Source organism: Solanum dulcamara, chromosome 8 (genome assembly GCF_947179165.1).
Source record: "Solanum dulcamara chromosome 8, daSolDulc1.2, whole genome shotgun sequence".
NCBI lineage: Eukaryota > Viridiplantae > Streptophyta > Magnoliopsida > Solanales > Solanaceae > Solanum > Solanum dulcamara.
The window spans coordinates 78,092,468-78,113,086 of NC_077244.1; the positions used below are offsets into that span (position 1 = coordinate 78,092,468).

At 35.6% G+C, this 20,619-nt stretch overlaps 6 protein-coding genes across 10 annotated transcripts; 3 read left to right on the forward strand and 3 right to left on the reverse strand.

Annotated features, from left to right (window-relative positions):
* Positions 1 to 361: 361 nt before the first annotated feature.
* On the forward strand, positions 362 to 6,335 carry LOC129899106 (nuclear transport factor 2). 5 transcript variants are annotated; one of them, XM_055973921.1, is made up of 10 exons: positions 362 to 590; positions 716 to 775; positions 867 to 1,004; positions 1,663 to 1,951; positions 2,033 to 2,259; positions 2,483 to 2,645; positions 3,009 to 3,133; positions 3,256 to 3,321; positions 5,235 to 5,301; positions 5,746 to 6,335. In XM_055973921.1, the coding sequence occupies exons 2-10, from the start codon at positions 734 to 736 to the stop codon at positions 6,030 to 6,032; spliced, it is 1,404 nt and encodes a 467-aa protein (XP_055829896.1). In that variant the 5' UTR covers positions 362 to 590; positions 716 to 733; the 3' UTR covers positions 6,033 to 6,335. The 5 variants fall into 5 exon arrangements, with proteins under 5 accessions (XP_055829896.1, XP_055829892.1, XP_055829894.1 ...); XM_055973917.1 differs by having other exon boundaries at positions 365 to 590; positions 2,024 to 2,259; XM_055973919.1 differs by having other exon boundaries at positions 365 to 590; positions 2,024 to 2,259; positions 3,262 to 3,321.
* An 815-nt stretch (positions 6,336 to 7,150) lies between these two features.
* LOC129899143 (galacturonosyltransferase 8) lies at positions 7,151 to 10,903 on the reverse strand. Its single transcript, XM_055973966.1, has 3 exons — positions 10,604 to 10,903; positions 8,739 to 9,986; positions 7,151 to 7,683 (listed from the first exon to the last, which is right to left on the reverse strand). The coding sequence occupies exons 1-3, from the start codon at positions 10,775 to 10,777 to the stop codon at positions 7,408 to 7,410; spliced, it is 1,698 nt and encodes a 565-aa protein (XP_055829941.1). The 5' UTR covers positions 10,778 to 10,903; the 3' UTR covers positions 7,151 to 7,407.
* Positions 10,904 to 12,043: 1,140 nt separating this feature from the next.
* LOC129901114 (uncharacterized) lies at positions 12,044 to 13,093 on the forward strand. Its single transcript, XM_055976232.1, has 3 exons — positions 12,044 to 12,355; positions 12,505 to 12,572; positions 12,674 to 13,093. Exons 1-3 carry the CDS (start codon positions 12,194 to 12,196, stop codon positions 12,936 to 12,938), a joined length of 495 nt encoding a protein of 164 aa, XP_055832207.1. The 5' UTR covers positions 12,044 to 12,193; the 3' UTR covers positions 12,939 to 13,093.
* Positions 13,094 to 14,561: 1,468 nt separating this feature from the next.
* Positions 14,562 to 15,704, forward strand: LOC129898548 (uncharacterized). The gene is made up of 3 exons (XM_055973130.1): positions 14,562 to 14,897; positions 15,055 to 15,122; positions 15,240 to 15,704. Exons 1-3 carry the CDS (start codon positions 14,742 to 14,744, stop codon positions 15,502 to 15,504), a joined length of 489 nt encoding a protein of 162 aa, XP_055829105.1. The 5' UTR covers positions 14,562 to 14,741; the 3' UTR covers positions 15,505 to 15,704.
* Positions 15,705 to 16,265: 561 nt separating this feature from the next.
* Positions 16,266 to 17,958, reverse strand: LOC129899614 (uncharacterized). The gene has a single exon (XM_055974626.1). The coding sequence runs from the start codon at positions 16,980 to 16,982 to the stop codon at positions 16,467 to 16,469; it is 516 nt and encodes a 171-aa protein (XP_055830601.1). The 5' UTR covers positions 16,983 to 17,958; the 3' UTR covers positions 16,266 to 16,466.
* Positions 17,959 to 18,309: 351 nt separating this feature from the next.
* On the reverse strand, positions 18,310 to 19,976 carry LOC129901592 (wound-induced basic protein). Its single transcript, XM_055976831.1, has 2 exons — positions 19,812 to 19,976; positions 18,310 to 18,620 (listed from the first exon to the last, which is right to left on the reverse strand). Exons 1-2 carry the CDS (start codon positions 19,880 to 19,882, stop codon positions 18,548 to 18,550), a joined length of 144 nt encoding a protein of 47 aa, XP_055832806.1. The 5' UTR covers positions 19,883 to 19,976; the 3' UTR covers positions 18,310 to 18,547.
* Positions 19,977 to 20,619: the final 643 nt, after the last annotated feature.

The window sequence follows — 20,619 nt, forward strand, 5'->3', positions numbered from 1 at the left end:
TTGTTACGAATTTAGTTGGACAAAATCGGATTGAGGATCAAACAGATTTGAGTTCAAATGGCACAATGCTTTTGATTGATCACTATTTTTAAAATATATATGTTATTCCTTAAATTCTGTATCAAATATGTCAAATAAATTGAAACAAAAAAGAGTAATTCTTTTAAAACATTTAGGCACCAATAAATAATAAATACGTATAAAGTATGCTTGATATCTACTATGATTTTATTAATAAATACTAAAATTAATAACTAACTAGTACTCCTGTTAGTAGTAGACTAGTAGTACTTATTTTTGAGATTTTTGTGTAAACATAAATCAAAAGTTTAATCTCACACGAGTCACCACATCACTCGTATAAATTCCTCTGTTGGAACCCTTTTTCTCTCTTTTGTCCCACTCTCTCTCTCTACTCGTATAGATCCACCACTCTCTCTACAGCAAAACCCTAGAACTCAAACGTTCTCCTCCTCCGCATCTAGAGAGAGAGAGAGAGAGAGACACACACACACGAAGAGAGAGAAACTCACCGTACTGTACCATCAAACTTTCTCTCTCCTCATTGACCTGATCCAATACAAATCCAGGTATTAATGTTTTAATTTTTTTGAATTAAGTTTATTTTTTCACGTATTCATTCATGTTAGATCACGAGAGCAGAGGATTTGAGTTTTTTTTACTTACTTTTTTTGGTTAATTTTGTGTTAAATAGGAGTTTGATTGATTGACGATGGCAGCGGAAGCAGCAGTAACACCAGTTTCTGCTCAAGTTGTGCGTATAAAAATTATTGCCTTTATGCTGTTTTCCTTTAATTGCTTATCTAGTTGTGGATATTCATTGAGTTCGATGTGTGTGTATATAGGTTGCAAATGCATTTGTGCAGCAATATTATCATATACTGCACCATTCGCCGGGGCTTGTATTTAGGTTTTACCAGGATATAAGCAAGCTTGGACGCCCTGAAGAGGATGTATCCATGGGTATCACTACGACAATGCAAGTGAGTGCAAGTGAACTAATCTTCACATATACAGTGTTGTTCCTTTTTTCCCTATATTGACTTAGTCTCAGAAACTTATGAATGATGTGCTTAAATATTTTGTTTGTTGGGTAGTTGATTGATTAGATGAGGAATAAGGGATTTTGAATTTATTTTTATTGCTGCAGGTAAAGATCACATTTTTAGAAGAAATTTCATTAATCATAATCACTGTTTAGGTGATAACATGTAAAAAATACATTTTTCTAATTGATATCTGCACATATTTATGGAAAAATGGTTCTTTAACCCTCTGTTTCAAACTATATGCCTTAATTTGATTTCGCACATATATTGAAAAACTTAAAACTGGAATATTAGTTGAGAGAGCATGTTGTATATCGACCTTTAGTTTAATGTAGAATAATGTAAATTGAGAAGTCATACTTATGGGCTTTGTTAGCTGTGGAGATGTCGGGCATGCTTGAATTTTTTATGCAGTTTTTTTTTGGGTTTGGAGAAGATCTAATTGCCTTTGAGTGACTTTAAAAATGGTCAACCTTGAGAGCTCACCTTTAGGTATAATAGGGAGATAGAGTTATCACTCTCTGCTGCTCTGTCTTGTTTACTCTAATGATCTTGGAGTTTCTAATGTTCTTTTGTTTGATGTCAAACACAGGCAATAAATGATAAGATACTTTCACTTAACTATGGAGACTTCAGAGCAGAGATCAAGTCTGTGGATGCCCAAGAATCCTTTAATGGTGGGGTGCATGTCCTTGTAACTGGATATTTGACTGGGAAAGACAACTTGATCCGAAATTTCTGTCAAACTTTCTTCCTTGCACCACAAGATAGGGGGTACTTTGTCTTGAATGATATGTTTCGATACGTAGAGACTGCGGGTCAGCATGATACAGTCCAGGTTCCAGTAACTGATGTTGTGGCTCCTGTCACGCCAGAGCAAAGTAATTGCGACAATTGTTTGGTTCTTTTGGCAATATCCTAATTAGCAGCTGACGAAGTATTTTTTTTACTAGTTGTTGCAGATCCACCTCCAGTACAGCAGAATCACATTCCTGAGCAAAGCACTCCACCAGCGGAGGAAGCTGATGTGGGAGAGGTTTACAACCCACCTGAGAATGGTGATGTGCCTATTGTTGAAGAGGAAGTGCCTGTGTCTGAGGTTGTCGATGAAGTCCAAGATGGCTCTGAAGTGGTAGTTGAATCTGACAACAAAACTGGGGAAGTTCCTAAGAAGTCATATGCTTCAATTGTAAGCGGTCATGGCAACAAATAACTGGATGCATATTCTTCTTAGTGTATACTTTCAAGTTTTTGATTAGCAACATTAGTACCTCTATGCTCATATTTGCTACCAATAGTTTAGACAGATTAGCATCTGTCAAGTCTAGTTGTTCTTTAGTCAAAGATGACTCAAGGATAGAGAAGGTCTATTCAAGATTTCTTAATTAAGAAAATTTGCAATTTATTTTCAGGTCATGCATCTCAAGGAAAGTGCTGCAACCTTCTCCCCTCCTCCAGCACCTGCTCCTAGGAAGCCTATGGCAAAGAGTGTGCAAGTGAATCAGCCTGCTGCCACAGCTACTGATGGCCCATATTCCAGCTCAGATACCATTGATAACATAAATGACACAGAAGGCATGCAACTGCAGAGTTTGCTTCTAGTTTTTCAATCCATTTAGTGTTTTTTTTTTCCATTTCAATATGTGTTGATTTCAATCCTTTGGGATGGCCCAGTGGTTTGGGCTTGGGACTTCCACGTTGGAGGTTTTAAGTTCGAAACCCCTTGCCAGAGAAAGCAAGGGGTTTGCCTTCTGGGTCGAGCTCGTCGCACCGGACTTGCCAAGTGTAGGTTACCTCTCCTGTGTGGTTTGTGAGCTATTGCATAGGAGCGGGGGTTTTACCCTGTCGCACCCAAAGGGTACGACTGCGGGTTTCCCTTATCATAAAAAATATAGTGTGTGTTGATTTCTCATTCTTGTGTTGTTAAATTGTCTCCAGCAGCTGATGGCTACTCAATCTATATAAAGGGTTTGCCTATGAGTGCAACTGTGGCATTACTTGCAGATGAGTTCAAGAAGTTTGGGCCAATAAAAAATGGAGGAATTCAAGTTAGAAGTAACAGGGTATGTTTGCTTGTGCTATTTTCCTGCTAATTGAAGAAAAATCTGAATATGTGTGCATTCTTTTGCAATAAGTTCCTCCTCTGCATTAATGGATTCTTTAATCATAAATTGGTTAATGGCAGCAACAGGGATTTTGTTTTGGATTTGTGGAATTTGAAGTGGAAAGTGCTGTGCAAAAAGCAATCGAGGTATCTCATCTTTATTCCTCATGCATGTCATGTATTATAAGATGGAGTGGATGAAATCGAGAGGAACAATTGCTAAGATTTATTTCTTCAAGTTCAAGTATTCTGTGAAATGCATAAGAAATCACTGTGCTGTGAGCATCCGTATGCTCTTCTTTTATTAGTTGTTTTGAGTAACCATATTATCCACCTTCAGCTAATAGATGGCACTGGATTGAGTTGGTACTTTTTTTTAAGGTCTTGATTAAATATTGAAATTGAGTCAATACTTTTAACCCCAATTTGACACTCTTATCATTGTAATTTAGTCATCATCTTGCCGCGGATGACTTGTAATTCAATGCCATACAATATTTTCACTAGACCCTCAGTTGAAATGAAATTTATGTCATTAGGTTTAAATGGGTAGTTCTTTATGGGTTAGTTTGGGCTTCAGTAAAAGATTGGGCCGAGTTTAATTGTAATTCAATTAAGAGATCGAAGGATAATTAATTGAGTTTAATTTATCTTCTAATGTCTGGCTATTATGGTATCGCTAGTTGACCTAAACTTTTGGATGGATTGATATCGAATGTTCATATAGTCATAAGAAGAGCTCTTTGCTATTACCTTGAAGCGAGTATTCCCCAGCTATTCATTGTACAGTAGATATATGCTTTCCTTGAGAAAGAAAAGGAGTGTTGCAAGCGAAGTAGGGAAGCGAATGAAAATTGACTTGAGATGGGGGGCTTGTTCGAACCCTTGAGCATGTTCAATCAGAGCTGCAAGCATGGAACAAGTAATAACCGACTTCAGGCAGATAAAGCAGCTATCAAAGCTATGCCTGTCAATCGAGTAGGCGATTAGCGACTAGCAACTGAAATCTTTTGCATAAACAAAAAAAGAAATCTGATTCTAAGTTGTAAAGCAAAATAGACAAAAAAGATGTGGATAAACGGAAGGATGATTCTGAACCCAGCTCACGTACCGCTTTAATGGGCGAACAGCCCAACCCTTGGAACATACTACAGCCCCAGGTGGCGAAGAGCCATTATTTGTCTTCCTAGTCTTCGACACAAGAAAGGGGTGTAGAAAAATCCTTTTTTCTTGTGTCGAAACGTTTGTGTTGCCTATCAATGAATATATTCCCGGTCTAACCTGTAAAAATTCAGATGGGTTACATGTTTGTGGGTCAAATTTGGTACTGTCCACGTTAACTATGTTTGAACAACCTATCAAAGTGTGGCGGCTTACAGTTTTGTGGGTCCTACTTTGTTACCCCTTATCTTCTAGTATGAACATGGTTAACATGGTTAATCGCATTAGGCCTTTGTTAACAATTCTTATTGTCACCTTCGCCAGTTCTGCAAATATAATACTATCTCCTTTGCATTTTGTTTCGCATTATTTTCCTTTTTTGTCATCTCTATAAGAGATTGACATCATCCCCGTGTTTCAAAGGTTGCAGTTGCCATCAATCAGATTTTTCAGTCATAAAAAAAGAAAGAAATTACTTTAAGAGGGAATAATTGTCAAATCTGGTTTGCACACAAGGGTGTGGCCTAGTGGTCAATAAAGTGGGTTGAGAACCATGAGGTCTCAGGTTCAAAATCTCAATAAAGGAAAAAATACGAGGTGATTTCTCCTTTTAACCTTGGTGGACTGAGTTACCTAGTTCCTATTACTAGTGGGAGGTGACAGCATCCCGTGGAATTAGTCTAGGTGCGCGCAAGTTGGGCTGAACACCATGGTTATTAAAAAAGAAGATTTCATGTGGTAGGTCTCAGAAGCAGATAGTGGTTTTATGGAAAATGCACTTTCAGTCATGTTGGTACAATTATCTTTTAGGCTAGGATGCATGCTAGTACTCCCTTGTGTTATTCCCTATCCGATGCGTCTCTTTTCACCTGTTCAGTGTACTTTTTCCTTTTCTACAGGCTTCTCCAATTCTCATTGGTGATCGGCAAGCAGTGGTTGAGGAAAAGAGGTCTACCAATTCTCGAGGTAAGTTTTAACCATTTTCCTTTAAAGTAATTAGAATTACAGGTGCATAATCACCAGGAAAAAATTGCATATTCGATGTGTTTTGGCTGTAGTCAAGAACGTGGGTTGTCAATAAAAGGGTAGCCCGGTACACTAAAGCTCCCGCTATGCGCAAGGTTCGGGGAAGGGCCCGACCACAAAGATCTATTGTACGCAGCCTTACCTTGCATTTCTGGTCACATGGCAGAAATTTTACTAGTTACTCTAAGGCTGTCAATGTTTTGGGTTTTTTATGTACATAAAGAGGAAATGGATGTGATCAAAGTAGATAATTGAGCCGAGTGGGTAGGACTGCCCCGCTTTTCAGTATGGATCTTCGGAATGAAAATGTCTAGAATCTGGAATTCATGAATCTGGTTTTTTATTACTTTTTCACAGAGAATCTAAATGTCTTCTCTGCTGCAGTTAACACCAGAGGTGGTGGTAGGTTTCAATCTGGAAGGGGTGGTGGATTCAGGAACGATGGAGGAAGAGGGCGAGGAAACTATGGAGGTGGCAGGGGCTATGGTCGAGATGATTTTAATGGAAGAAATGAGTTCAACAACAGGGGTGGCAATCGTGGTGGGTCATCAAACCGTGGAGGTGAAGGGTATCGGCGAGCTGACAATACAGGTGGGCGAATAAGTCGTGGTGGTGGAATGCCTAATGGAACAGCCAAAACCCTGGCACCTCGCTATCCTGCTACAGCTTGAAGAGTAGTAGCTTAGTATTTATTATTTGAATTGACATTTAAAATGATTTATTTTTGTTAAGGTGGAAAGAAATTTTGTCGAGCTATGATGTTTCTCAAATAGCTCTATTTGCTAATTTTTCTATTTTTTTTTTTTTTGTGGTTTAATCGGATAGGTGGAGGTAGGAATCGAGTTATTTTTTTAGGAGATTTCTTTGTGTAGCATACGGGTGTTGGAGCCCTAGCAAGAGATTATACGTCATTCGTGGGCCTTAGCCTTTTTTGTATTGAAATTATTTAATGGGAGCTTGTTTATTTATTTTAACTTCTCTTTTTCCTTTTGAAGTCTCTTATCAGTGTCATAAGAAATGTTTTTATTCTGTTTTTATGAGTCTGGATCTGGTGTAGGTATAATGTTAAGAACAATGAACAATTGGTCTAACTTAACTTCAAATGCTTGCTCATCAGGATTACCCATTACCCGAGACCACGCAAGGAAACAACTCATTTCCTAACACCAATGTTTGACAAGAATGAAATAACATTAGATATATCTCATAACCTGCTATTTAAGAACTCAATCCCAAAGGAAGGAGACTTCCAAGAACAACAAGAGTAAGAAAGTTGAGAGGAAAGTTAAAACTGTTGTTCTTTCCATATGCCCATTTAAGCACCGATTCACAATGAATGCAACGTATCCATCAGAATCATGTACAAGATAATAAATATATACAGGCTGAGAAGTATAATAAATATATACTGGCTGAGAAGTCATTTAAAGTGGTCTCACTTGGATCTCATAATAACAGAACACTTACTGATGGACGACTTCATAAGCATCTGACACAAGACATTTAAAATCGACAGCCTCCAGGAGTTAGCCTGCAAATCATTCAGCAGTTTTGGATACTGTTTATTGTTAACAAGAGAGTTCACTAGCAAACAAGATGGTGTCTATAGGAAACTCTAAATCCCATGCATTAACAGCTTGAAATGTATCCCATATTCAAAAGGAAATCACAACTGACCCACACACCAGAGTGACGAAATTAAATACCACAAAATATGTTGCTTAATCATGAAATCTGTAATACATTACTACCCACAAAATTGCGAATATCTCAACTCTGACAGTAGCTCTGAAATAATATTATTAGATATATTATTTTTACTTCTGGTCCATAAAATAGTAAACATCGTATAGACAATTAAAAACTAAAGCTAAACTACTGCTGGAGAAAACAAGGTAACACTTGGGTAGACAAGATACCACCTACGGCATAGAAAATGAGCACTAATTTTCCTTGTGAGAGAGCAGGAACAAGTCCATATCAAGGGATGCTTGTAGGAATATCTTGTTGAACCCGACAAGCAAATATCCACTTGATCTCATGTACTTAAAGACCAAAATTACATGCCTGCACGTACTCATTTTCATAATCCACATACTTCGTCCAAAGAGGCCGATATTGGGTCATTGCAATATCAAGCCATGGCTTCATATTCCCATTAAAGTGGACAACTGCAGCATTATCAATCTCTTCCATACTGATATTTGGATTATAGCCAAGTCCTAAAACATGCCATGATTTGTCCAGTGGCTTTGTTGTGGAGTAAAATGTGATTAATCCTGGAGGCAGTGTTCCCAATTTCCATAAGGTCCGGTTTTCATTCTGCAAAGATTAGAAGCCCCCTTTAGTTAAAATAGTATAAACTTGTAATTCAGACTGTACAAGTCTAACTAAATAAAATGCAGTGCAGCATGACACCTTAGAAGTTGGAAAAATTGCTTTAATGGAAACAGCTGGAAAAGCTAGTATATACTACTAAATCTACCAGAAGCAAGACACCATGCTTAATAGCCTCTTCAGATCGCAGCTATAACTACTGGACATAATTTGTGAAGAGCTCAAAACAGGCGTACATATGTATGCATGGGTACGCCTGCGAGCATGCGTGTGCGTGAGCAACCTATATTCTTTGTTATAGATAAAAAAGGCAGATCCATGCTTAATAAGAAACATGCAACACAACGGAGGTGTTTTGTTCGAAGGAAAATATTTTCCTGAAAAATAAGTGATTTTCGTACAAATTTTCTTGTATTTGGTTCGTAGATAAAATATTATTCCTAAAGCATTGGTGTATAATCTAGACCAAAACTATTGGTATTGGAGATAGGGATAGGGGTGTGGAGTAGTGGGGATGGGCTATAGCGGTGGAGTGTGTTGACGGGTGGGGATGAAACAATCGATGAGGAATGTCATTTGTGGAACTTGTTTTCTCTACTTCTATTAGGGAAGTTGTTTTCATCATTTCTAAGGAACTTATTTTCTTAGAGAAAATGTTCTCCAAAAATTATGACCAATAAAATATGGAAAAATTGAAAAACACATTTTTGGAAAATGTTTTCCTCCATACCAAACACATCCAAGAACTACCCATGAAAAGTTGTAATCTAACATTTCTGAAATAAATATAACTACTAACGCTATGTTTCATTTAATGTGGCACACTTTTTCCTCTATAATCTGTTTCGGAAAGGACACCATTATATATTTTGAAACAATTAAATTTTGAAATTTACATTTCTCTTAATAATATGTTTTTATAGCCACATAGATATTATGACAGGTATTACCGCCACAAGTTCAAAAGTCCTTGCTTTCTTGAGCTTCATACGCAATCAAATATTGCACCATAACTGTAATAGAGGGATAGTATATCTTACCAGAGTCTGCCAATAATGGTATTCCTCGGTGAGCTTCTCCCTCCTCCAAGCATCCAAGTCAAAGAAGTTCATTCCATAAGCCCATGCACACGCTTTGGGGTTGAACTTTGCCTTGATCAAAGGATGAGAGAAATGCATGTATTGTGCATAACGATGAAATGAACCAAAACATGTCTCCACAGCTCCATTCACCTTACCATCCATATCTATCTTCCATAGACCTGTCAAATCCCTCTGAACAACTATATCATCGTCCAAGAACAATATCCTGTGCAATTTGGGGTACAATTCTGGTAAATAGAATCTAATATGGTTCAATATTGAGAGATACTTCGGGTTCCTGAATTTCATATTAGTTGTATCCTTTGTTGCATTTTCGAGCTTATTCTCAAAGTAAAATTGCTGAAGCTTTGCAGATTCAAGCTGTTTAAGTACTGGAACATAAGAAGAATTCAGGAACTTATAATCCTCGACCGCCTTCACTTCGATAAAAGCCCCATTATATTCTTTCATCTTGAACATAACTTGCATAGCCCCAAGATTCATTTTATCAGTCACCACGTGAAACACATGCTTTGATGGGTCATTCGAGTTTTTAACTGCTGAATTCACCACAACTGAAGCAGCAAGCACATTGTCAGAGAAAATTGCATAATGATAAAGGCTAGGATCCTCAAATTCTGGTGGAGTGGGCTTCCCATCATCTGTATACTTATCAGGATGAGTGATTCGCTCATCCATTAACCTCAAAGCCAAACAATGAACGCTCTTCGGGATAGACTTGGCAGCAATCAAGCTCGAGAAAGCACCTTGCTTCTTCGCCTTCGTTAGCTGCTCATTGACAGCAAATATTGTATCTTTCAGCTTCTGAATCTTTAATTGATTATCAAATGACTCTTTCGCCTCAGCAACAACTTGTCGCGTGACTTTAATCCTTTCCTTCACCTCCTTCTCAAACTGCCTAAGCACCGACTCATTCATAGAGTTACCATCCGAGTCAAACAGTGTGCGGTATGAAGGTTTTGAAATCAGATCGGTAAAGCTCCTAGATAACTCTGCAAAAACTCGAACGAGTTTTGAGTTCTCGAGCTTCAACTTCCGAGCATAGGAAGCATAAGCCAGAGCCAATGCACGGTGATCATCTGCTTGCTTCTTGATCTGATCTAGCCGCGGCTTCAATGGATCAGATTTCAGAGCCAAAACCGACCTTCGTACTGATCCAACTCCACGTAAACCATGTGAATTTTCCTATTCAACCACATTTTGACACTGTCAATACAAAAGCTACTTAGGGATAAAGAAAGATCCAAGAAAAAATATGCAATTAAGGCGTATAAAACTCAGAAATCATAAAAACCTCGTGGAATCACACAAGCTGAACAACAAGTCTAGAATCACAAAGCACGGACAAGTATTTCGAAATTCATGAAGTGATAATAACCATCAAATTTTCTAGACTATGATCTTAGTAACTAGAGAATATATATGCACATATAATACGAAATAAAAATCACAAAATACAAAGTAAAATAGTTTCACAATCAAAGCTTCCAGATTGAGATCCTAATAACTTGAGAACATGTGCATATTTAGTACGAAAAAAATCACAAAAAAAATAATCACAATAATATGTTTTCAGATTTAGATCTCAGTAACTTGATAACATGCACATACTCAATAAGTTAAAAAAAGAGAGTAAAGTATCACGAGATCACAATGAAAAATTCTCCAGATTGAGATATTAGTGACTAGAGAAAATGCGACTACTGAATAAGAAAAAATACAGAAATTCGTAGGTCAACAGACAGTAAATCAACGCATACGGATAAAATGAGAACCGAGAAATTGAGAAGGTGAGTACTTACGAGGCCGAGATCAGAGGGATCTGAGGAGGAAGTGAAGAGAAAAGTGAGAGCTAAGAAAAGGAAAACAGCGACAGTTAGAAAAGACACGAAGAGGTTGAACGTGAGCCGTATTCCGGTACCAGTGCCGGCGTTGTTCCGATCAGAAAATGAAGTACGGTAGCTCCGGAGAGCCATTTTGTGAGCAAGTCTCCGAGATATATTGCTTGCTTTCCCTTTTTATGGTTGGGAGGGAGGAGTATTTATTTTTATTTTTATGAGTGTGATTATTTCACACTTTGGAGGAATGAAGAAATTGGAGAGAGGCAACAGGCGAGTGAAGAAGAAACGCGGATTTGACGGTGGAGTTAGGTATGGGTCCCACGTTTTCATAAAGTAACTGGGTCCCACTCTTCCATCTGTTTATTTATTTTATCATTTAATTTAATTACATGCCGTATTTGTCTCGGACTCTCAGGCATTTGCAATTATTGGCAATTTCATTTAAGATAAATTTATATAAATGTACTACATAAAAAAATATATTATCATTTATAGTAAAAATATTATTTTTTTACTGAACACTTATAATACAATTTTTATTTATAATTTATAAAACTCATATAAAAGTTTTATTCATGAATAATATATTTATCATATACTTTAATACACTTATAATATATTGTGTCAATTTCTTACCAAGCAAGTATAATGTATTTTAAAACACTTATAATACATTTATATTGCATTTATAATTCATTTTTAATACATAACAAATATATCATAATATTGCTTTATATTGCTATAAATGATAATAAATAAAAATATCGCTAAAATCATTAATTATTTATTAAAAAGTGTTTTTCCTAATAATTTTTCCTTCATTTAACATTGTGTTTAGGGACTAAATAAGTAACAACGAAACTAATTAAGGCTATATAAAAGTAGTTTGCAAGGCCCAATCCTTCGTAGCCCAACCCATAGAGTTAGGGCTTAAATAGGTGTCATACATTTTCGCTCCCATGTTACCTAATGAGATCGATCAAAATAATTATATTCGCCAACCTTACAAAAGAAGATATAATTTCATGTACATATTATTATCCTCACACTCCACTTATAGCAATACTACATTGAGTATGTTATTGTCGTAGCCAAACACTACAAAAATACACTGGCTTGCTCAATATTTCATTGGAGTATTATTAAGAAATAAGGCTCAAGAATACAGTTTTGTGCACAATGTGAATAATATTTATATAATCAAATCACTTAGAAAATAATAACGAATAATTCTATTAACAATGTAAAAATTAATTAAGTCTGTGCATACGACTTAAATTCCCTTCTAACATCTAATGCTTGATGAAGCAGGAACTCATTTTAATTTGTCACTATTTAGATTATTAAATGAAGAAATAAGTGATAATAACTACAAAAGGGAGTAGTTACTTTTTTTCTTAACCAACTACAACTTACAATTATAAATAGTTCAAAAAATAGTCCCATTTCCCTCTCTTTTTCTTTCTTGCTCTCTGCTTCTACATTTCTTCTGCATCTTTAACTATCATCATCTTGTTCAAACTCAGAATCAAGAAGAAACACATCAAGATTATGTCTGAAGATGAACGCGAAAATGACCACAATAAGAAACAAAAGATGAAGTCTGCAGTACAAGAAGAAGAAGAGTATGAACCGAATTTGCTAGAGTTATTATCTCAGATGAACACGAACTTGATGATCCCCCCCAAAAAAAACAGGAACCCTAGATCCCCGGTATTTATTCATAATATCTGATTCCAATTTTCTTTCTTACCAATGTGTTAAATGTCAGTACTTATAATGAACGACTAGCTTATATTCTGTTCTGTGGCTCAATGAATTAATGATTGATTTGAAAAAAATGATCTTCTTTCTTGATTTAGGATACAATCGAATCCTCTAATCGAAGCACGGATCTTCTTCCTCTCCAGCACAAATATATTGAGCAAGGGTACATTTTCTTTCAACAATTATACATTTTCAAATACCTTAATTTTATGTACATTTTTTTGTTTTAACACGAGTTTCTTGGATTCTGTTTTTGCCAATCAGAGGAGAAACTCCCTTTTCCGTAGCTGTGGAAGCGAATCAGAACATGCCAGAAAGTTCCAACGTAGCACAAGGAAGCAAGAAAGTAGTATTGTCAAAAAGGAAAAGGCCTAATCCTGAAAATGTTGAACAATTGCCAAAATGGCCAATCACTTATAGTGAAAACGATCCTGATATGGATATTCTGGAATTGATGAGTCTGATGGAGACATGCCTTGACCTGAATTCTGAAGATGCTATTAGAAATGTAAATGCAATTCATAATTAGATTTAGTGACCAAAAACACTAATGCTAGCTAGATATGAAAATACCAGTATAGAAGAGACCAGTATGTAGATGTGACCAATTTTCTATGTTTTGTATCAGCAAGATAATGGTTTTTTGGATATGGAAGGCTTAATGACTTTTACTGTTTTTTTTAATCTTGCTTTAGGCATAATTGTCAAATCTCTATTGCATCAGTGTGGCTTTATTATATTAGTTGGTCTGCAGATTCTTGCCCGAGCTCCCTTATGAGTAACTGTGTTGTGTGATCCTAAAGAGGAGATGTAAGGATGCCCGGATAAGGAGGTTCGAGAGGAGATGTAAGTATGCCCAGTAAGGAGGTCCGAGATGTTGGCCGTAGAGAGTTTGAGAAAGGGTAAAGGTAGAATTAAGAAGTATTGGGATGATTTGATTATAGGACAAGAAACAACTTTTAATAGAAGGGTGTGGAGGTTGAGAATTAAAATAAAAGTTTAATAAGTAGTCGGATGCTTTGCTTTCCCATTCCCAGAGTAATAATATTAGTGTTGTATTTTTGTATTCATTTCTATTGCCAAATCTCTATTGCATCAGTGTTGATTTAATTACATGCAGCTTTGCAATTATTGGGAAAACTACACAAATTGGACATATTAGGCAAAGTATTTATTTAAATTGGACCCAATCCAAACTATTTACCTAGCTTCCCCCTTGTTCTATTACTGTATCTTCATGCTTGATCCCATCGGAGTATATATATACTCTGATGATATCTATATACTTTGATGGTATCAAACAGTAATTAAGTAATATTTTCACTGAAACACGACCTGTTATATATATATATATATATATATATATATATATATATATATATATATATATTTTCTAATGATATCAAGAAGTAACTGAGTAGTATTCTCTTGAATACCATAAAAATGTATATATATTCTGATGGTATTAAGCAATAAACACGAATTCACAGTTAAAAATAAAAGAGTATGAAAGTAAGGAGGTAACTGCTCGTAACTTGTTTTCCTTTTGGGTACAAATATTCTTTTCCCTTAATAATTTGTAGGGACGAAATAAGTAATAATGAAACTAATTAGGGCTATATAAAAGTGGTTTGCAAGGCCCAATTTCTTAATAGCCCAACCCAATGACCCATAGAGTTAGGGCTTAAATAGGTGTCGGAAGTTCGCGCTCACAGGTTTTATATTTGGTTCCCTAATCAAAATAATTACATTCGCCAACCTTATAAAAAAAGGATAATGTCGTGTACACATTATCCAGACTCCACTCATAACACTATAATAAATATATTGTTGCTGCAGCCAAATATACAAATGTATCAAAAATATTATATATATCATAAAATAATATACAACGCATATATATTTTAGTTATTATTAGATCACTAATCTAAAAACGTTATACGTTATATAATAGTCTTGTATTTTATCAGTATCAAAGATTATATTAGTATATTTCTTAGTCAGAGTGTATGTTTTGTGCACGATGTGATGCATTTACGCAATCAAATCACTTAAGGGGCGATATCCTTTCACATCTGATGAAATTGAAAGAACTAATCTAAACAATAATACAACTACGAAATTGTATCATACTAATACAGATACTCCAAAAGTTCGTTACTTTTTTCGTACCCAACAACAAAGTTAGTTACAATTATAAATAGTTCAACAAATAGTCCCATTTCCCTCTCTTTTTCTTTCTTGCTTTCTGTTTCGACTTTTCTTCTGCAACTTCACTATCATCATCATTATCTTCTTGTGCAAACTCAGAATCAAGAAGAAACTCATCAAGATGTCTAAAGATGAACGCAAAAATGGCCACAGTACCAAACAAAAGATGAAGTCCGCAATACAAGAAGAAGAGCTTAAACTGACTGTGCAAGAGTTACTAGCTCAGATGGACGCGAATGCAATGATCCAGAAAAAACCCAGGAACCCCAGATTCCCGGTATCAATTCTTTTTTTTTTTTTTTACCATTTAGCATTCAGCTGATCAGAAAGCTTTTTCTTGAATGTTAGTAATAATGAACTACTAATATTCTCTGTTCTGCGGTTTAATGAATTAATAAGTGAGTAGGAAAATGATCTATTTTTTCTTCATTTAGATTACAGGGGCATCGGCTAGTCACAGTACAGATCCTCTTCCGCTCCAGCACGAATATATTGAGCAAGGGTGCATTTTCTTTTATAAGAATTATACATTTTCAAATGTGTTTGATTCTAATTATTTTTTTTTCTTTCAAAAATGTTGTTTTAACACGAGTTCTTGGATTCTGATTTTGCCAATCAGAGGAGAAATTTCCTCATCCATAGCTGTGCAAGCGAATCAGAACATGCCACAAAGTTCCAACGTAGCACGAGGAAGCAAGAAGAAAGTTGCTACAAGGGAAAATAAGGGAATTGTGATTGAAGAAGTAGTAGAATTGCCAAAAAGGAAAAGGCCTGATAGTCTTAAATTTCGTGAACCATTGCCAAAAGGGTCAGTCGCGGATAGTGAATATGATCCTACTTCTGAGGAGTATACTGATGAGTCTGATAGAGATTACATACCTTGACCTGAAGTCTGAAGATGCTATAGAAAGGTAAATGCAATTCATAAATAGATTTAGTGACCAAAAACACTAATGCTAGCTAGATACGAAAATACCTGTATAGAAGAGAACAGTATGTAGATGTGACCAAGTTCTTTGTTTTGTATCAGCAAGATTCTGCTGTTTGGATAAGGAAGAACTAATTTCTACTGTTTTTTTTATTATCTTGCTTTAGGCTTAATTGCCAAATCTCTATTGCATCAGTGTTGCTTCATTATCTTGCTCCCTTATGTGCAACTATATTGTATGATCCTGAAGAGGGGATGTAAGGATGGGTAAGAAGGTGCGAGAGGTTGGCCATAGACGGTTTGAGGAGGGGCAGAGGTAGGCCTAAGAAGCATTGGGGTGAGGTGATTAGGCAGGACAGGAAGCAACTTCTCATAGGAGGGTGCGGAGGTCGAGAATTAGGATAAAAGGTTAATAGGTAGTCAGGTGCATTACTTTTCCATTCCCAGAGTAATAGTATTAGTCTTGTATTTTTCTTCTTCTTAGATTTTTATTTCTATCAGTTGTTCCCTTAGCCTCGATTACTGTATTTTCTGTTGATTGTTCCTACTTGTTGCTAATGTCCTCTTTTACATCTACTTTGAGCTGAATGTCTCTTGAAAACAACTCTCTACCTTTTCTAGGTAGTAATGTCTAGATACACACTACCATCCTAGTCCCTACCACTTGTGAATTCTTACAATACAAAAAGAAATGAGCATATATTGAGAGGCATATAGCCAACCTCAACTTGGTTGAGCTTCAGACATATTTCATACCGATAAAATGTTAGTTATTGTCATGTAGCTACAATATATACGAAGGGATAAAAATACAAGGAATTCAATACAGAAGTTACCTGGAGAAAAACATATACTATATATACTACCAACAATTTCTTTAAGCTGCTACTTTTATTCAAAGAAAGTAATATCACAACTCTAGAATCTATCTCCACAATGAACCTTCTTGTTATTCTTGCTCACATGGTGTATCCATTTAAGCCCTTTAATTGCCTTAGAAATCCTCACAAAATTAGACCTTCCAATTCCCAAATTCATTTTCCTAGCTGACAACTTTAGTGCCTGTAAGCAACACAACTGATCAATGTGCTCATTAATATGTTCTTCTTTTACATAGTTCTTCAGCCCTCCTTTTTTCTTCATCTTCTTATTATTTTTGTTTTCTCTGTTTTCTTTCTTTATAGAGTCCATTTCATACTTTTCCCATAACAAATCCATTCCTTCACTACTGCTATCACCAGCATTGAGCCTTTCCTCATAAAATTTGCACCCCAGTGTCCTTTTCCAATCTTTTGCTTTATGGAACTTTGTCCCCTTTGACTCAATTTTCTTCTCTTCAACAGTATTACTCCATGTCATATTTTCAAACACATCCAATTCTTTCAAGAAGTCTTCCGGTATCTTCTTCTTCATTATGCCCCTAGTACTCCCCATTCAGCTGAATTTTCTCCCAGTTATTTCTTAAATAAAGATCATCATCACATATGTCTGTGCTAGAGCCATTGTCATAACATGATGACTCAAAAATTGAACTTTCACTTCCCTCATCTGATTTACAGTCCCAGAATTCAATCTTTTTTAAAAAATGGGGGTAGGGGAACGAGAAATATGAGGAGGAGATTACAGTATGGCCTTACCAACAAAGTGAAAGTTTAGGTAGTCAACCAACCAAGGTATCAAGATTCTCCAGAATACAACTGGGGTCTCAACAAGAATTGAACTTTCACTTTCCTCAGCTGATTTACAGTCCCAGAATTCAACTCTGGTCTCTATAAGAATTGAACTTGAACTTCCCGCAGCTAATTTACAGTCCTAGAATTCAACTGGGGTCCCTTCAAGCATTGAACTTTCACTTCCCTTAGCTCTGATTTACAATCCAAGAATTCAAAAGGGTGTCCTAAAAACACCATTTTAAAGACTTTCAAATCTTCCAAACACAAAAATCCTCACTTTCATTATCACTCTGCAACCTTAATCTTTATGCAGAGAGCAAAATACTAAACTTGTCTGATTCAACGAAAGACCTTTGGGGATGGAGTTAAAGCGGAGGATGAAGGAAAATAGCAAAGGGGTAGTGATAATGGAGAGAAAAGATAGGATTTTTACGAGTTGAAGAAAGATGAAAATGGAGTAGGAGAAGCAAAGAGTGTGAGAGAGAATGAAGGGGGGAAAAGTCAGATATAAAAACAGTAGAAAATTGAGTATTTGTAGAATTGACAGATAAGAACAGCTCAGACATTTTTATTCCTGAAGACTAGTAGTGGAGAACAAGGGGGGAATTGAAAAATGAAAGATGGAGAAGAAATGGGGAAGAATAAGTATTAAGTAAAAGAAGAATCTTGTGCTGTCTTATTTATTTAGGTAAAAAAGAGTGGAGAAATGTATAGTTTTGACTTTTTTTTTGGAACGCTATATAATCCCGCATTCGCTATAACCTCTGCCATTTGAGTGAGCATTCTTTTATACTCAAATATTTTTAGAGGAAGATTGTTATAGAAAGATTTTCCGGTATAATTCACATCCACATGAGGCGAGTAGATACACTAATGATATAATTGAGTACCCCCGATAAAATTTTATTATATGCTACGGGTGAAAAGTTTATTGTGAATTAACAACGAATGAGTTCTCTAATTATTTGGTTGTTTAAAGGAGGAAATTTGAGAAAAGAAAAGAGAAATTAACTGCACTAAAAGAAGCCTAAACCGGTTTGTGATACAAAAAAAACCAAAAAAAACTTAATTCCTTGTTACACTACTGATTCTCAAGATCTAAAACAACTTTGTTAAACCACCATTTAACCACTGATAATGACATTCATTAGTCCCAAAATCAAAAGCTTGGATAGGAAATTAAAACCAATAGAGGTAAAAGATCAAAATATCTTACAAGACATACCATCTGTTCAAATGACAAATGCAGCACATATTCAATATCTTGTAAAATAGTTGCTTAACAACACTCCAGATATTATAAAATAAGTTTACATCTGGCAGCTCTCATTCATTCATAACAGGCTTGTTTTCACTTGCTTTCGGCCTCTGTTCCTTGGGCTTCTGCTCTTCTGTTTTCCTGAACAATTAAACAAACAGGTTAGAGGCGCTGCTTCATAAAATGCTTTGTAGTGTGAAGTGAGGCTGTTGACACAGCAATGAAGGGACAGAACCACATCAAGTTGACACGAAAACAACATATGATAAAGATAGGAACGTTCTCAATAATTCACTTAGTGGACTTAAAATCTATGTTACTCGAAGTCTCTAAAAATGTTGCCACGCCTGTGTTAGACACTCCAAAAGTGCATAGCTTTGGGAGGATCCAACACACCCGGTAATATTTTTGAAGAGCAGCATAGCTTAAAACCGAATAACAAGGACTCAAAACCATCATAGACACGCTAATCTGAATATTATGTTAACTGAAGAGCTGCTTGCCACAAGTAGCTACTTTCGAAAGAAAACAAACATCAAATAGTAAAACACAGAACATTGCACTTCAAATCCATTAGAAGCACTATATAAGCCATCTTAGACACTCTATCTGATGGTTTCGATAATTGAAAAGCTGACGCCCATTACAGATCGTATCAAGCCAAAATCACATTAGAAAACAATTTTTAACAAGATACATGTATCCTGCCAGACATCATAAAGCGCTACTTGTTTAGAAACATGACATTAAGTAGAAAATCTCTCATCATTTCGACTGAGATAAGTTCAGCTTCTTAAGAATATTCATACCTACTAAAGAACTATGCCGAAATCAACATGTTTTCTCATTGTGTTATTTCTGAAACTGAATCAAAATTTCAGTCGCACACAAACACTTAACAGTTACAAGGAAGTATATTGACCAAAGCATGAACATAATATGAAAATATTCACATAATTGCCTATCAAACGTATTTACAAGTCAAACAATATAAAACCCATCGCTGTCACGCAATAGAGCAGAACTAATTGAGAAATTTATACAAAGCTCACAATAGAGCAGAGCTAATTGACAAATTTACATATAAAATTTATTCAAGGCTTCCACATAACACACCTAAAAAGGAAAAGCCACAAACTATTTAACTTTATCCTCTATGATTTTTTTTCTGGTGTTAGGTTAGGCTAAGAATTTGAGAATGTAGGCCTAATAACGCTTGACCTACAGCACAAATCACAATACATGCACGACCACCAAATCGGAAAACATTAAATAAACATAAAACATTGAGCGACGATAAATTTGCAGTTAGAGAGATAATTTTATATGTACCTCTTGTCAGATGCACCTCCCTTCTGGCTGAGGAAGGATCGGAAAAGCGGCGAATTCGCGTCGTAAATCATCGTCGTTGGTCGGCAACAAATAAGGAGATACACGAAACCCTAATATCCGCTTTGCTCACTTTCAGCTTCTGTTTGTTAATTCGCATTTCGCTACTATTCAAAAGCTATATACTGCTCCGGTAATTGGTAATGGGCCGACAGATGAGACCTTATGGGCTAAGTTAATTGGGTCATTCACACATATACCCCTTAAATATGTTAGGGTGCTTTGGTTGGAACAACTATTAATAGTGAGATTAGTTATCCTAGAATTAATTGTGGAATAACTTATTCCATCATGTATATGGAATAACTTATTTCATTACTATGATATAAATGATAGAATAAGTTATCTCATACTTGTCAACCAAACAAGACATCAAAATTTTATTCCTGAATTATTGTTTTATCCATGATATTTTAGAAGTTATGTCTCGAACACCGAATGTAATACTACCTTATACGTTAGGCTCATGCTGTATGCCGTAAGGCATAATATATTTTTCAAAATAAAAAAACTATATACAGTAAAACCTCGATAAAATAATATTCAATAAACAAATAATCTCGCTAAATGAATATTTTTCTCCGATCCCGATTTGGGCCAGTTATATTAAAGTAATATTTTTGCTAAATGCATTAGATGATAATTAAAAACAAAGTATTAAAGGCCCAGAAAAAATATAAAGTAATAATTACTAGAATACATCAAAAATTTATATATAATCTTTTTAAAATATGATTCTATAGTTGATTGT